The 17,667-nt window shown below is 38.6% G+C and overlaps 1 protein-coding gene across 1 annotated transcript in view; it reads left to right on the top strand.

Moving 5' to 3' along the window:
- The window catches only part of LOC309477405 (uncharacterized protein), a 38,330-nt gene that overhangs the window by 16,529 nt on the left and 4,134 nt on the right, over positions 1 to 17,667 (top strand). Inside the window, exons 8-20 of the mRNA XM_082140663.1 lie at positions 1,654 to 1,785; positions 1,880 to 2,023; positions 2,239 to 2,377; positions 4,129 to 4,282; positions 10,360 to 10,496; positions 10,646 to 10,757; positions 11,391 to 11,454; positions 11,536 to 11,742; positions 11,960 to 12,105; positions 16,333 to 16,451; positions 16,542 to 16,666; positions 16,842 to 16,936; positions 17,362 to 17,498. Coding sequence (XP_081996789.1) covers positions 1,654 to 1,785; positions 1,880 to 2,023; positions 2,239 to 2,377; positions 4,129 to 4,282; positions 10,360 to 10,496; positions 10,646 to 10,757; positions 11,391 to 11,454; positions 11,536 to 11,742; positions 11,960 to 12,105; positions 16,333 to 16,451; positions 16,542 to 16,666; positions 16,842 to 16,936; positions 17,362 to 17,498 — 1,711 coding nt within the window. The remainder of the gene's footprint in view (positions 1 to 1,653; positions 1,786 to 1,879; positions 2,024 to 2,238; positions 2,378 to 4,128; positions 4,283 to 10,359; positions 10,497 to 10,645; positions 10,758 to 11,390; positions 11,455 to 11,535; positions 11,743 to 11,959; positions 12,106 to 16,332; positions 16,452 to 16,541; positions 16,667 to 16,841; positions 16,937 to 17,361; positions 17,499 to 17,667) is intronic.

Genomic DNA, 17,667 nt, shown 5'->3' with positions numbered 1-17,667 from the left:
GCACATGTGTTGTCAAACTGATGAATAGGCTATGTTTTCTTAACTTGCTGTTTTTTTCTATTTGTGTGTGTTTTCTTCAGTTGCAGCGCGTTGAGCTCTCTCGGCCAACATACTTCTGGCATGCATAGCAAAGCAAACTCGTATATACTAACTAGGGATGTCCCGATCCGATCCACGGCATCGGTATCGTGCCAATACTGGCCCAGAACGCTAGATCGGATATCGGAGGGGAGAAAAAAAATATCCGATACCTATTAGGGGTGGAACGGTACGTCTATTCGTATTGAACGTACGTTCGGTACGTGCGTCACGGTTCGGTGCATGGATTTACACGGGAGAATACACGGTATAAAAATAAATAAAACTCGCGTGCACATTAAATAATGTAATGCGGAACTACTGTTCGATACGCGCACAGACATTCGGATTCTTTAGGGACACCTAATCTGTAGCCCCACCTTAGCTCTGAATGCGCGTCCATTTCGCTTCAAACGCTCGCTTTATCATTATACGCGCGAATGGATTCAAACTGTTCAAGCATCAAGCAACCAAAATCTCACACACACACACGCTTTTTAAAGGGTAACTAAACCCTAAACCAAGTTTTTTTTAGTTAATGATCTGTAAGAATGGGGCTTTATTAGTGCTGTTCATTGATTCAAGTCGTTTTTTTGACATTTGTGTTTAAAGTGTTTTAATTTTACAAAATATGGTGTAAAAACGTCTGAGTGCTGCCCTCTTCAGGTTGAACAGTGGCTACTGCAGTTGAATTTTCCTATTGGAAGTTGTGGTACCCTCTGACGTCAGAGAGTACCAGCTAACCACGCCCTTGCCTGCAGAGAGATACGTCACAGATGCACGCCCCCTCTCCACTGGGCTCTGCCTACTTTTCCAGCATTTTTCAAATATTGCCAGTGGGTGGAGTCAGGCTCTGACCAGGGGTTTAGTTACCCTTTAAAAGCAAAAATTATCTTTTGGACATTCATCATATTGCATTGGTTTTCATTTCTTGTCCTAAAACAGAGCACTAATCTGTTTATTTTGAAGTTACACATTCTACATTGATTAAAAAAGAAAATCAAATGTGTTTTTAATGGTAGTATTATTTTATACAGAAATAAATTATTTATAATTCAGATGAGAATAACGTTAAAGTTAATTAATATTTTAAGGAAACAAATATATTGATTTGAAATATAGCAAAATAATTTTTAATTCATTCAGGTACAATTACCAAACATATCTCAAGGTCTTTTGAATAAAGGGTGGCAGTCTTTCATTATCAACTGTTGTTGTGGACTATATACTGGAAGTATTTGTTCTCCATTTGAGTGAGATGTTTTTATGTGGCTAATTGAGCAAAGTGCTTCCATATATTTTATTATTAGTAGTATTAGTTCAAGAATAAAATAAAAATATCGGATTGATATCGGTATCGGCAAATAGCCAAAGCTGTGGCATCGGTATCGTATCGGAAGTGAAAAAGTGGTATTGGGACATCCCTAATACTAACCTGATACATGGTTTATAAACCAATAACCTACATTAAACCATATTAGGCTATAATAGCTACTTATTTATCATGAATAGGCAAAAAAATGTGTTTGTAAATCTAATACTATGCTTCCACTTAATCTAATTCTGAACATCTAGAGAATTGAAAATGGGGGAGATGAGTTCAAGGAAGTGATTGCATACATTCGGAAAATCAGTGGATGCAATGCATTAGCCCAGAGCTTGTTTCAGATTATGTGCCAAAACAAGACTGGAACACGGGTCCAGAAGGTGAATATATGCATAATATTTTTCATCAAATACAATTTTACAAAAATATGCTATATACAGTGTATAATGTTTATTATATTGCCTCTACTTACAGATTGCCATTGTTGAAGGACTTTACTATCTCTTCAGGGAGTTGTTACCCAGCCATACAAAAAGATCTGATGACAGGATAATTGAGGACATGGATGTTTTTGAGTATGCCCCAGTTTGCTGGGCCTACCTCATATCTCAAGCAGAGGTATAATTGCATTGTATAATGCACAGGTGTTTTCAAAGAAGTGTTTTGACAAGTGTTACGGTTGGTGTTAAAAACTGCCTTAACAGCAAATTTTTTTTCAGTGTCTTGCATATATTCACCCAATCAATCGTGTTTAATTCAAACCAATATTTCAACAAAACAATGACAGTTAACGGCATCAGATCATTCAGTGATTTCAGTATTTCTCCCTGCAGGATGTGAGCACAGAGCATGAAAACTATAATCCAATTTCCATGAAGGCACAGTCAACAAATCAGCGTTTCTCTGAGCCGGTGCGTGTAGCAGACGTGCCTGAAGTTTTTGAGAGAGAGTATGTGCTGGATGTCATTAGAGGTAAAAGTCTTCACTTTTCATTTGATTTGTTTATTTATGCTGTATGGCAGGTTATATACACTGTTAAAAATAAAGATTACAAGTACAAAAGTTTTTTTTTTTCTGCTTGATGCCATAGGACAACCCTTTTAAATGGTTCGGAGTAAAATTAACATAGTGTCCTTTGCACCATGACCACAATTTATCATCTTTTCGTCAATTGTGAGGCGTGAGAGTGTGTGAAAAGTGTCAATTGTGTGAGTCTCACGGTGAATGTGTGAGAGTTGGCAGCCCTGACTGAATTTGTGTTGACCTTAAAAGCTGCACGCTGATTGGCTGTTGTCGCATATTTCTGCTGTAAGATTGGCCCTTAGATTAATCCAAATTTGAGTAAAAATGTCCAGAGCTTATCATTGTCGACATAAATTTTATCGCAATTCGATATGATATTGTTTATCGGCCCAGCCCTAATTCGTCGTTACACTACATCCTTATGCATTGCTTTCTATCAGGACTTTTACGTGGGTTAAAGGGTTAGTTCACCAAAAATTGAAAATTCTGTCAGTAATTACTCACCCTCATGTTGTTCCAACCCCGTAAGACATCTTCGGAACACAAATTAAGATATTTTTTATTAAATCTGAGAGCTGGATCACTCCTCTATAGGCTTGTAAGTGATTGGAAATTGCTGGCCCAGAAAATGCATTAAAGACATCGTTAATATAGTCCAAGTGACTACAGTGGCTCAATCTTAAGTTTATCAAGCGACGAGAATACTTTTTGTGCACAAAAAAACCCCAAAAATAACGACTTTATTCTACTATTCATTGCTACCACAGAAACCGAAAATTCTCGGGAATTAAAAAAAAACATTTTTTAATTCCTATAAACAGGGCATTAAAGAGTCAATTGAAAACCAGACAAGCAGGCTATTCTTGAAATTATTGTTATAGTTCAGCCAATAATGAAAATTATGTTATAAATTACTCATTCTGAAGTTACTCCAAACCTGTATGAGTTTCTTCTGCTGAACACAAAAATATGTGTAACCAAGAATGTTGGTAACCAAACAGTTAATGGACTTTCATAGTATGTTAAAGGGATAGTTCACCCAGAAATAAAAATTTCCCCATGATTTACTTTTCCTCAAGCCATCTTAAGTGTATATGACTTTCTTCTTTCAGCCAAACACAATCAGAGTTGTATTAAAAAATATCCTGGCTGAGTGAATGGGGGACAAGATTTTGAAGGCCAAAAAAGTGTATCCATCATAAAAGTAATCCACACAGCTTCAGAGGGTTAATATAGGCCTTCTGAAGCAAAGCAATGGGTTTTTGTAAGAAATAATATCCATATTTCAATCTTTATATCCTGAAATAACAAGCTTCCGGAAGACAGCCTACGCAAATCGCCAAAAAAGTAACTTCAGGCATGACCCATTGACGAATGCGGAAACGCAGAGGATGGAGCAAAACAAAACAACGGTCACGAATTAGAAGTGTAAAACGAGAATTTTTAAAGAGAAGCATTGGAGGATTTCAATTTAAGAGAAGAGGAGCTTGAGTTTGTTGCCCAGCTCTATTTGTGTAAACCGTGAGAGCAGTCTAAGTTTACGCTACTCCTACATCGCATCAAGAATTTTAATATGGATATTTTTCTTACAAAAACCCAATGCTTCACTTCAGAAGGAGGAAAATATTCCCCACTCTGTAAACTCGGCCTACCCTATGACAATACTTGTTTTATTCTCTGTTTTATTTTTATCTTTTTAGAGGGTGGAGTTATTCCAAACTGCACTGAACTCAACCTTAAAGAGACCTCAATCAAAAAAGCCACTGATGTTGAAAAGATTCTGCTCAGTCTGCCGCCGTTCATTGACTCCTTCCCCCTTTGGACTGACTGTGATGGTACTACACCTGATTCCAGGTATCACACATTTTCACCTGTTGAATCATTTTTTTAACATTTCTTTTTACAATCGCTGGGATACGTCTCAATACTGGGGTCACTTTTTCAAGACTCTTCACAAATTCCTCCTAACCAACTTTCAGCTCGGCACAGCAGTTCATTTCACAGTCAAAATGCACTAAAACTACCAAAACACTTAATTCTTGTCGCAAATCAACTCATTCTTCTAGAATAGGCTTTTACCCAACAAACACACTATGCCATTCATAAAACAACAACCTAAAAACATTAAAACAGGTAACATTATAAAATGATTTCCTTTGTAAAAAAAAAAAAGTTTACAAAACAAGAATGACACTCTTTACGGCAGCGATTTCCAATGTGATCCCGCGTGGAGTCTGTGAGTTGGCCACTAAGGACCTTCTATAAATAGCCCCAACTTGCCAGTAGCGATCCACTGTAAATTGGGGCTCCAAACTTCGTCTAAATGGTATAATTTTGCGACCCTTTTTCGTGCCGGTGCGACTAAAATTTTGCCATTCAATTTTTAACTTTTAGATTATGTTTGGCTGCTGTAACTGTAAACAACTTTTAAGAAATCCTTTGGATTACATTGTAAATGTTAAAAATATTATGCTATGCAAGGACAGTGCTGCTATAATCAATAAAGTAAACCTAACTCAGAAATTAGGCTCTAAATGAGTTCAGGTCAAAAAATTATTATGTTAAAACAGAACCAACACCATCAGATCATCTTTTCTCTTTGTTCATCTGGCTGTTATAACTCAGTTACAGCAGCCAAACAAAAGCTAAAGTTAAAAATGTAAGGGTCAAGAGCCCAACTAAAGCAACAAATTAACAAAATTAATTTTAAACTTAAAATCTGTGCTTTTCTCCTTCAGTGATTTTGCTTGTTAACATTGGGTATCTTCGATAGTGGTAAATCATCACTCAATCACTTAATTATCTCATTAACTTCAACACTGCATCGGTGTTACTTCTAACACTCTGAGTGTGGATTATATAAACACTGAACAGTGTTAATTTAATACTGGGGATTTAAAATGACACTTCAGATGACCTCATGTCTACAGTAGCCATGGTGTGCAAAAACAATTTACATAAACGGAGCAATTCCAATAAGGTCCTCACACCATCGGTGCTCGGGCCCTAACTAGAAATAATCGACTGCACATTGCAATTTATAGTCAATGAATACTCTAAAAATGCATCACTGAATTTTAATCTGTGTGGCAATACTGATTTAATTAGACTTACTGGTAAACTGAGCCAGCTTCGAGCCGTAATGGCAGTAAAAACGAATGTCGTCTTAATGGACCCAGGCCCCAATCCACCCGAAACCATATGCACATGCACACCCAGATGCTACAACCACAGGTTTTCCCCACAAAAAGACATGCAAGATAGTTGAACTTGAGACACTAACCTTGCTTTCACACTGGCAGTTTAGTTCAGAACGGGGCATTGTTCGCATAAAAAAAATCGCTAATGTGAACTAGGGCTGAACGATATGGACAAAATTTCATATCTCGATTTTCATGCCAGATATCTCGATATCGATACAATACGATATGACTACGGGTTTGGTGAAAACCAAGCATTTCTCAGAAAAATAAAAAGATCATAATACAAAAAAATGTGGAAAGTATAGTTTATTTTAGGTTTCAAACATATAAATTCGCATAAGTACTAAAAAAACAATACATTTAGAGTTTGTAAAATACACACTGATGTCTATGGAAGAGGTAATAATAATCCTTTCCGACACGTTTTATTCATATCTGATACACATTGTGTAAGTAACTTCAATGTTTACTCTATTCTATTCCCAGTTCACCAGCCACTTACTTTTAAGTATTTCGGGAGAAGTGGATGAATTCACGTGTTGTAAACATAGAGGTTGTAAATCCAACAGATCCGATTCTCTGAACTGCGTCTGCGGCACAAACTAACACGGCGGCGCCCATCGCGCATGCAGCTCAACTAACGCGATCGTTATAAAGGTGTTTAAACAACAATATACTTCCACTTGCATGTATTTGACAATCGGAATATCAGATATTTCATGCCATAGCTAACACATTTGTGAATATTCTGAATAAAAAAGGAAAAATATAGTAATATCTTGAAAGTTCATATCTAGATATAGATACGATAACGATATATCGTTCAGCCCTAATGTGAACGTTGTCATGCGGACTACCGAGACTACCTGGAGGAGGTGGTCTGAGTTCGGTTGCTCCCGAACCGTGCCACTGTTCGCGTGAGTGTGAAAGCAACACAGACCCGGGTGCATGCTTGTTCAGGAAGTAAAGTGACCTGCGCATGTGTTTTAGCTGATTATGATGTATTTAGTTAACCCCCTGAGGTCGACGGTATCGCCGGCGATACCAGCTCGCTTTTTTTTTATTAGTGTAAAAGAAACTCATAAATACTCTGTTGACTTTGATTTTCCATAGGAGTTTCATACATCAATCGATTCTGTTAAATGTGTATTATTTTTGTGTATACTCACAATAAAAACAAAGTGTTGTGCTTTTTGCCAAATAAAGAAAAATAAACACGAAGCGAGTTCTGCCTTCTCTCTTCCAGTGAAGTCCATTCTGAAACGCGTCCGAAAATGAACAATAACTGAGCGAATACTCAGTCAAACAGGCATACAGACACACAGGCATGAAGCTTGAATTCTCTTCTTTTAAATGAAGTAATTTATATAAAAAACAAATATTCTCATCTTGTGAAATCTGTATTAAAAGAGAGCGATTCCAGTCGACCTCATTACAGCTAATTCAGATGTAATGTGACACGCCCACGGAGAGCGCGCGCTATTCAAACGCAAATGGCTGAGGCAATCCTGTGAACGCCCCCATCAGCTCGAGAAAACACAAGTTTATTTAGATCATTGTTTACACCGTCTTGCAGCGCTGTGAGGAATAATACTAATGGAAAATGTCCCTCAGAAGTGCGGGTATATCGAGGAGCGAGCTGAGGAATACTAGTACGTTTTTTCCTTCTCACGTGAATTTCTTCATGTGGGTTTCTGTTTATGAATGAATGAACGGCAGAGATGCGCGCTGTTTACCACAGCTGGCAAATACAGTTTAAATTTAAATCGCGTGTGTGAATGAATGATGATATTTTAGCAAACTGTATTGCTATACTGAGATGAGTAAAAACGTTACAGTCAGACGAAATATGAAAGACAACATTTTGTTTAGTAGATTTGGGTACAGTTTTTACTGTAGAATATACTGCCACATCAAATAAGCTTTTGTTTAGCAATTTCTATATATATAAAATACTATTTTTGTCAAAAATAAAGTCATCAACTAAGATGTTAGCTGTTCCAATGTTGGCTATATTCAAACTAATGAATACATAGATAAAATGTAGGCCTATAATAATTTTTTTTACAAAGTAAGTACACTTGAAATATTGTTGAAATTGTAATTATTGTTGTAATTGTAACCGTTTTAATAAAATAGCAAAACATATTTACAAGATAGATGTAAGCAAAATCTTAAATGGTCAATATAAGTCTTCTTCTAAATATATCTTTTGTCCTTGCATTGTGGCTCAGTCACTGTGTCACACCTGAATGAATGGCTAATTATGCAGAGTGGGTGGGACGTTGTATTCTAAGGTGTAAACCACTCCTCGTTCACGCCCCCCTCGCATATTGGCTTTCCAAGCAAAACCTGTTTTACATCAATTTAAATCAATGTATGGTTTTATGTGAACGATAAAGCAAGACTATTTTCACATCATTTTGAAGAAAAAACTATAGGCGACGACATCCATTAGTCAAAAGTCTTATTGCCACATATTTAGTATGTGTTTTGTGGCCTTATTTCAAAAACTTTAATTTTTAGTTTTTTCGATAACCACGCATAAACATTATTCTCTCAAAAATGAAAACATGTACATACATGTGGCTCACATATTATTGTAGTCCTGTTTGTGCTATATAGAGTGAATTTACACCTTTGCCATTAATATGTTTATAAGCAACTGAAAAAAGCACAAATGTCAGAGCATGTCAGAACACCCCCAGGGCCCAAAAAAACGCTCAGACTCCAGAGGGTTAAAACACATGTAAGGGATGATAGTGTTGATGATTTACCTTGAATACGAGCGAGAGTGAGCCAGCAAGTGTTTTCACACACAGCGCGTGGAATCAGGACAACAAATTAATGGAAATCCACTGTCTCCTCAAAAGAGTTAATTTGCAAGCAGCAGAAAGCCACCTTATGTTACACACAGTAAACCCTTGTTGTTCACTCAGCTGCGCATAATAGCACCAAATTAATTTAAAAACACAATATATATAATTGACCCGCGTTCTGTTTCCTATCATGCACCGTGCACATTTGCGATGATGTAAGATGCACGCAAACGCACCAGGGTTCGATAGAATCAAGTTGAGTGTGAAACCATACCGACACTGCGGGGGGGCACCGGGAACAATCGCGCTCGGACCGCAGTAAACAAGCCCAGTGTGAAAGCAGCCTAAATCAGTGTCCAATCCTGGATGGCCAGAGTTTAGCTCCAACTGTCCCATAAAGTTTCTAGTGATCTTGAAGACCTTGATTAGCAGGTTCAGTTGTGTTTAATTAGGCCTGGAGCTGAACTCTGCTGGATTGTGGCCCTCAAGGAGGAGGATTGGATACTTCTGCACTAAATTGGGATGCTGGAGCCTATCCCACTGAGACCCTGGGACAGGCTTTCTCCAGCATCCCCTCAACCCTACTACCTAGGACAAGCAGTTTGGAAATGGATGGATGGTGTTTTCCTTTTAGACTTTGACTTTTTGTACAATGTTCTTTTTGAACAATGAATGCAGTTTTCGCATCTCTCCATTGAATTTATTGGTTCATTTTTGAACATACTCTAAATAAAACAAGACCACATTATCTATCATGTCAACATCATCTTACCTTGCATTAATGAATTTGAGTTTGTCTTTTTCAGCAAACTAAATTATTATTATTATCCTTAAACGTACAGTATGGGATTTTTTCTCCACTAGGGGTCGCTAACCTATTTACAATAACAAAGGCGTAGATTGATGACGCAACATTTGCTATGAATTATGGATTTTGTCGTCAACGTCAAGCCGACCGATCTAATAATGTATATGGATTACTGAATACATCGATGCTTTTATCATGACTGTGATATGAAGCAGTTCGGGATTGCTAAGAGACAGCTATCAGCTCCAAACGCAATGCGAGTCCCGCGGATATAAAAGGAATATGGACATTTCATTCTACCGAACTACACGCAGAATTACTACTCACAGGTCAGTTTATTAGACAAATTAAACTTGTGAGGTTGCAGCGCTGTTTCACTTGGTCTAACATTACACTATCACTCTAAACTGCATTTGAATGTGTTGAAATGTATGTGTTAACGTTAGTTTGTCTGTATGAGACTAGCAGTAAGCTAGATCAACATTAGAATAACATACAGATCATATTCTAACATTTTATCATTGTTGAACTATATAACCTTGATTAGTTTTATGTAAATGTGCTCACCTGTTTAATAAAGTGCATGTAGGAGTTGTCGAAGTCTCGGACGTGGAGCTCTCGTTTATATACTGTCTATGGGAGCTCTAGGCATCTCGAAAACACCGCGCTGATATTGATTCTCGGTTTAGTTCTCCTTTTTTATCCAAAGTCTGCTTGCCATGGTCCATAATGTTTGAACGAAACAACAACAGCGTGCAAATAGACATTGCGAACTACACAGTTGTCCGCGTCAGTTTGGTTACTATCAAAGGGCTCTGGTTCATAGCTCTGGTTGCCATGGCAGCACGAGTGGAAACCAGAGACAACACGGATATGACGGCATTGACGGCGACAAAACGGAAATAAAGACACGGTCCGTGTCTTCGAATTAAAATATTAATTTCTCTGGATTTAGAAGTTAATTGGAACTGTCGGGATAATGTAAATACACAACTTTAAAAAATATATAACATAGATATAGTGATTTTTTAATATTTTTAAATAAAAAAAAATACATATTGTGCCTTTAATGCTAATACTGATGACTATGTGCTCTTTTAGTTTTAATGTCAATCCAGAGGAAACATTTGCCGAAATGAACAAGAATGTGGAAGAGTATTCTCATTTGGTTGTTACTCCACCACTACAACTCAAGGAGTTTGGAGTAGACGCACCACGCTTGATCCTCCTCAGTCATGGTAACTGATGTCACACACTGTTTACTAATGTAAATGTATAACGTATATAAAGTATATCGTTAAAAGTGTTAGAAGAGCTGATAATATTCCACTGGTAATACTACTAATATTACTCAGCAGGGGTATTAACTAATGTTTTATTGTTATAGAAAAATTTGGCATGTACAGCTATAAAGATAAAGGGGCTCAACAAAACGTTATTGTTTTCGACCCACTTTCTGGAGAACACATCAGAGTGAACGTAGATGAACTGGCTAATAAGTAAGTATTATTCTTTATTCATCATTTTAGTCAATCGAGCGAAAGGCTCACCCCAACATTTTTTTTGAATTTCTTTGTCCATACAATGGAAATCAATGGTCACAAAAATGGTTTCGTTACCAATTATTATTTTTTTTATCTTATTTTTTGTAAGTATAAAAAAAGTCACACAATTTAAGAACAACATGAGAGTAAATTATGACAGAATTAGCATTTTAAATATCATTTTAATAATTATAATAATGACAGGGCTAATTTTTATTGTAATCTTGTTGGGTCATATTTGTTAACAGGTAATTTTGTATTAATAAAATAATTCTAAATACAGCAGCTTCCAATCAGAATCAAGTATTCCAAAGAGCTGTGTAACAAACACTTATAATGATTTAGACATGGATTATTATTATATTGTTATGTTATTAATACATTCAATAATTGTCAACAAGGTAAAACAAAAATCTGTAAACCTTTGATATTATTATATGGTTTGGAACAATAGTATTGAACAATGCATAATCTACCAATTGTAATCCACTGTAGAAGTACTGCGTACAACACTGCTGATGTGCATAAATGTTAATATTGTTATATAAGCTTTACAAATATCCATGTGACTGGTTTATGTCTCCCTAGACTGAGAGATGTCAGAGATGATCTAACCTTCAACGTCACTAAGACTCCTAAAGAAGCTATTGTGGTATGTTCACTATTGTACACAAATATGTCAAAAATAAGTAGGGAAATAATGTAATCTATGTGGCATTTCATTGTTTTAAAGGTACTTCTTGACTCAAGTTCCTCCATGGGTGAGGAGTGTTTTGACAAAGACTGCAAAATGACGCGAATTGAAGCCATCAAAGAAATATTTGATTGCTTTGCCAACCGATGCATGGCTTATAATTTTGAGCAAGTTATCTGCCTTGTGAAGTTTGACTCTATAGTGAAAACTCTTCATACATTCACAGAAACAGTGGAAACCTTCAAGGTAAAGTGGTTTTAGATTTTAGTTTTTTAAAGATTTTTATTATTATTGTTTATTATTATTATTATTATATATTTGAAATGTTGTTTAGCATAACATACACAGGTAAGTATAGATGTTTTATTTTTTCATTAAATATAAATCTACATAGGAAAGTGTAACTGTTAACACAAAAAAAAATAGTACATTACATTTTAATACATAATTTCCTTGTTTTTAGGAGCATGTTCATGCACTTCAGCCATCTGGCGCCACTTTATTGTATGATGCTTTAAATCGTGGATGCAAAGAACTTAACCAAATCAGACAGAGATTTCCAGATTGCCGCTGTCGCATTTTATGCCTGACAGATGGAAATGATTGCGGGTGCGTTTTCAGGAACTCTCAGATAGCCAGTTTTATGTTATAAAAGATGTATACTTAATCATCTGGTATCACTTTAGATACAGTTCCATAATTATTGAATAACTACACAGGAACAAATGAGTAACGCACTATTAAAACTTTAGTAACTACTATTAACTAACAAGAAAGAAGATAAATTAGCAAGTAATACCACTCAGAGGAATGTGGTACTTCACTATTACCTAATCAATAACAACAATTTTTTCATACCTCCCAGAGGACTTCATATACAGGTTCATAATTAATGTGAATAATGTATAATTAATTCTAAAGTGAGGGTCGTGGTCACCCACCAGTAATGACTCAAATATTACCAAATTCTTGGATCTGTATTCTAACGTGAAACGCATAACTCTCTACTTGGTAAAAAGTGAACATGTGCAGTTGTTGCTTTAAAGAGGTATTTCTACTTTCTACCTATAAATTCAAAATTAGTTTTTTGTGTCCTATTTTTAATTAACTGTTGCTGCAAGTAGATCCTCGCTTCTCCTAACCTCGTCCTTGCAACCATCGTACCAGAACGAATCACCACAAGATGGACCTAGCAGCAAAACCAGACCACAATTTGAACTCAGCTGGCATCATCTGGGACCCATGGAGCAAACTGTATTAGTTTTTCAAGATGGCCATTGTTTTGAAAATTATGTGGAGGAGTTCCTTTTTTATAGCCACCTCATGCCTGGTAGCAATTCTTTACTAAAGCGGTCTTTAGATTTTGGAGCGGTCTAGATCAGTACATTAGCCTAAATTTGCCAAATGACCCTAGCTGGACCCTGGCACAGTTTATTGACTTTGTCCTGCAGTTTTGTGGACCCCCCTTCACTTGTAGGTGGAAGAGGATTTAATCATGGCCGCCAAGCCAGAGTCTCCTAACACCATGGATGTAATGCCAGAGTTTACGGTCCTCACTGTGTCTGCCCCGGCCCACTAGCCCTGTCCAGTGTCGGCCCCGGCCCACAAGCCCTGTCCAGTGTCGGCTCCAGCCCGCGAACCCTGTCCAGTGTCAGCTCCGGCCCGCGAGCCCTGTCCAGTGTCGGCTCCGGCCAGTGACCGTAAGCCCTGTCTAGTGTCGACTCCGGCCAATGACCTTGAGCCCTGTCAAGTGTCAGCTCCGGCCTATGACCGCAAGCCCTGTCTAGTGTCGACTCCGGCCAATGACCATGAGCCCTGTCAAGTGTCGGATCCAGCCCCGCAAACCCTGTCCAGTGTCGGCTTCGGCCCACAAGCCCTGTCCAGTGTCGGCTCCAGCCCGCGAACCCTGTCCAGTGTCGGCTCCAGCCCGCGAACCCTGTCCAGTGTCAGCTCCGGCCAATGACCATGAGCCCTGTCCAGTGTCGGCTCCAGCCCGCGAACCCTGTCCAGTGTCGGCTTCGGCCCACAAGCCCTGTCCAGTGTCGGCTCCAGCCCGCAAACCCTGTCCAGTGTCGGCTTCGGCCCACAAGCCCTGTCCAGTGTCGGATCTAGCCCACGAACCCTGTCCAGTGTCAGCTCCGGCCAGTGACCATGAGCCCTGTCTAGTGTCGACTCCGGCCAATGACCATGAGCCCTGTCCACTGTCAGCTTCGGCCCACAAGCCCTGTCCAGTGTCTGCTCTGGCCAATGACCATGAGCCCTGTCCACTGTCGGCTTCGGCCCACAAGCCCTGTCCAGTGTCTGCTCTGGCCAATGACCATGAGCCTTGTCCACTGTCGGCTTCGGCCCACAAGCCCTGTCCAGTGTCTGCTCTGGCCAATGACCATGAGCCCTGTCCAGTGTCTGCTCTGGCCAATGACCATGAGCCCTGTCCAGTGTCGACTCCGGCCAATGACCACAAGCCCTGTCCAGTGTCGGCTCCAGCCCGCGAACCCTGTCCAGTGTCAGCTCCGGCCAATGACCAGGAGTCCTGACTCCGGCCAATGACCACGAGCCCTGTCCAGTGTTGGCTTCGGCCCACAAGCCCTGTCCAGTGTCTGCTCCGGCCCACGAGCCCTGTCCAGTGTTGGCTCCGGCCAATGACCATGAGCCCTGTCCGGTGTCGACTCTGGCCCGTGAGCCCTGTCCAGTGTCGGCTCCAGCCAATGACCATGAGCCCTGTCTAGTGTCGACTCCGGCCAATGACCACGAGCCCTGTCCAGTGTCTGGTCCGACCAACAAGCCCTGTCCACTGTCGACTCCGGCCAATGACCACGAGCCCTGTCCAGTGTCGGCTCCGGCCAATGACCACGAGCCCTGTCCAGTGTCGGCTCTGGCCTTCTTCAATCTTCATTCCTTCCACAGCACGGGCCTGGCCCTCCATCCCGGCTCCGCTCCACCTCCCGCCTTCACTTTAGATTTAATGATATATTATGCATTACTCACATTAACCTGTTTAGTAGTTTTTAGTAGTCCTCTAGGAGGTATGAAAAAAATCTAAGTTACTGAATAGATAATAGTGGACAACCACATTCAATGGAGCGCTATAGTTTACTAATTTGTTAATCTGAGTTAGTAGTTTTGTAAGGGTTAATGCCCGACGAGGTGTCCATTGTCAGGTATTAATGGCCGACGGCGAGGCGTGAACCTACGGTTGCCTCCACCGAAGTTCATTAATACCTGACAATGGACACCTCGAAGGGCATTAACCCGCTTATACCATGGTCACTTGCCAAATAACACATTTTTAAAACATTAATTTATATTTTAATTAGTTTTACAATCGAAATCTAAAGTTTTTACAAATAACTTGGTTTCCCTGGTAACGCCTGACGGTTTATTTACTAGGTGTCCTCTATCACTTTTTAATGGACACCCTGCAGCCAATCAGAATCGAGTATTCACCCAGACCATAGTATAATATAGTGTAAATAGTGTGTTACGCATTAGTTCCTGTGTAGTTCAATTCATAATTGATGTATTCTAAAGTGTTACCATTTAGCTATATGGAGAATCTCATGGGGGAAGGTTTCAATCGAAACACATTGCAGTTCCTGTGTGTGCATGTGTAATTATGTATGCAACAAGCTAATTTTAACTGAATAAAGCCGCGTTTCCACCGAAATTACCCGGAACAATTTGTCCCAGGAACTTTTTTCCCAGGAACTTTTTTTGCCCCAGACCGGTTGCTTTCTGCGTTTACACCGCGGTCTAAAGTACCGGGAAGGTAAACTGCGCGCAACTGCTCCTCCCAGTCATCAGTTTTGAGTGCCACATTTATAATAAGTATGGAAGAGATTCAAACTGTGCTGCAGTTATGTATTGGTTTACTAACGAGGTAATTAACAAAACAAAATAGACGAGCACTGATACTAAAGCGTGTTCAGAAAGCTTGTATATGCGTATAAAATTAGACAACGTATGTTATCAGTTATTGTGAGATGCCTGGGACGAACGCGCAAAAATGTCCTCTTTCGCAAATACGCTTAAAAAAAAGCCTGAACCCCGTCTATCATTCATAAATAGTGAATAGTCTTGTAAATAGTTGTTTGTTACTAACCTCAAAGCGCTATTTCAATCCTGTTATAGTAAATTTGTAACATGGTTTGGAGTGCCTTGCAAAAGATGACAATGTGTAAACATAATGACTTAATAATAAAAGCTGTGGTAGAAAAGAGACGAGCACTGATAAAGCGTGTTCAGTAAGCTCGTAATGCTAATGTTAGATATAAAATTTGTATGTTATCAGCTATTGCGGACATTGACCGTGAGATGGCTGGGACGAACGCGCAGAAAGTTTCCTCTTCCACAAATACCCTTAATAAAGCCTGAAACTCGTCGCCAGTCCACCAGTTTTTTAAATTAAATTCCATATTTGCAGACAGACAACTCTTACTGCATGAAGCCACGACACGAACCGCAATAGATTTTTTTTTTAAAAGGGAGGTTAAAAATAAATAAATGCTGCGTGGAGTCATCCAACCAAAATGCGGCGTGAACACAACCAATCAGCTTGTGCAGCGCACAAGTCCCACCCCTGAAAGTTCCTGAACTTTGAAAAAGTACTACCTCATGAGCAGGGACTATCGGAGGGGGAAATATTTACCCGGAACTTCATTTAGACCCTGGTTCCTGCGGTATAAACACATCGAGTACCAGCCCAAAGTTCCTAGTTCCTGGGGAAAGTTCCTGCGGTGGAAACGTGGCTTAAGATGCAGTTTGAAGGGCATTCAAGATATACAAATGAATTAAACAAGTATAATATTTAAAATGACTTTTTTTTTTTTTTTTATACAGATCAATGTGTATGCCAGTTGCGACTGCAAAAAGGTTGATGGATTCAAAAATCGTTGTTGATGCTGTGCTGATCGGTGCAGTAGATAACACTGAGTTACATGGCATCAGCAATGTTACAGGTAACTTTGGTTTAACTAGGCTTTTTTATACAACTGAACTTAATACTGTTTTCATTGTCTGATTATTACTGCTAAATGTTTTGTTTTGAGGTGGCTGCTGTTTTAAGCCTGAAACGAGTAAAGCTGCCTTGCAGCTCTTTGAGATGGAAACTGTCTTGTCAATGGAACTAAGGAAGGAAAAGAAATTCTTTGATGCATCATCAATTAACAAAGTGGTATAGTATTTTGGATAACTTGTATTTCAGTCATATAGATTATATTTTAGTCATATAGATGTTCATGTAGTTTGCTAAAATGTGTGAAAAGAATGACAATAGACTGAAAACATGATGCAAAAAAAGTACAATTTTAAGCTTTGTCCATGATTGTTTTTATTGATGTATTTGACAGGATGACCTTAACATTTTCGGGACCTGTGGTTATGATGTCCAACCAGAGGTTAAATTACCTCCACAGATACACAACAAAGTGACACTGACAAAGAAGTAAGAGCTAACGTTGAATTCAAATTTGCTTGAGCTAAATTAAGCATAGAATTTCACCGTATTTTTTGGAGAATTTAGCGTTAATGTACAAGGACATTGTTTTATCAGTCTTAAATTAGAAATAAGTTCAAATTAAATTTTTTGAAGGAAATTTTTAAAGAAAATGTTTGAACATTGAAGGCACTAAACATACATTACTTGATTAAAAGTGTTTGATGTTTTGTCTGAATGTTTTCTTTTAATTCAAAATTTAAGGCCAAACCATTAAACTTCATTGCCTACTGTAATTTAGTGATTGGATTTCTTTACACTGAGTCAGATAAACTTAATGGGATTGCAATGTTCATCATGAGGTAAAAAATAATATTGTTTAAAAAATAATGAAAATGTAAGTGTCTCTCACATCTATGCAAAATTGATTGCAGTGCTTTGAAAAAGAGGATTGTGGAGTCCAAGACGGGCTTCTTTTTGGAGAAGGACAAGAGGATCTTGGAAGAGCTCAAGAATCTCCACTGTGACCCTCATCCGTTCTGCACAGTGCTGCCCTCCGAGGCAGATTTTGGTAAGAAATCAATGTTTAATATTAATAATAATGTATTAACTTACAATAATGGCTTGCATTAATTAAATAATTGAATAATAATTATCAAAATATATCATTTGTATTTGTGACTTCACAGTTCATCATGTAGTCTGATATATCAGATTGACTGACCGACAGAATCAGATTA

The sequence above is a fragment of the Leuciscus leuciscus genome, assembly GCF_965113295.1.
Source record: "Leuciscus leuciscus genome assembly, chromosome: 1".
Lineage (NCBI taxonomy): Eukaryota > Metazoa > Chordata > Actinopteri > Cypriniformes > Leuciscidae > Leuciscus > Leuciscus leuciscus.
Note: the sequence above shows the minus strand (reverse complement) of the source record. Positions and strands in the feature narration are given on the sequence as shown.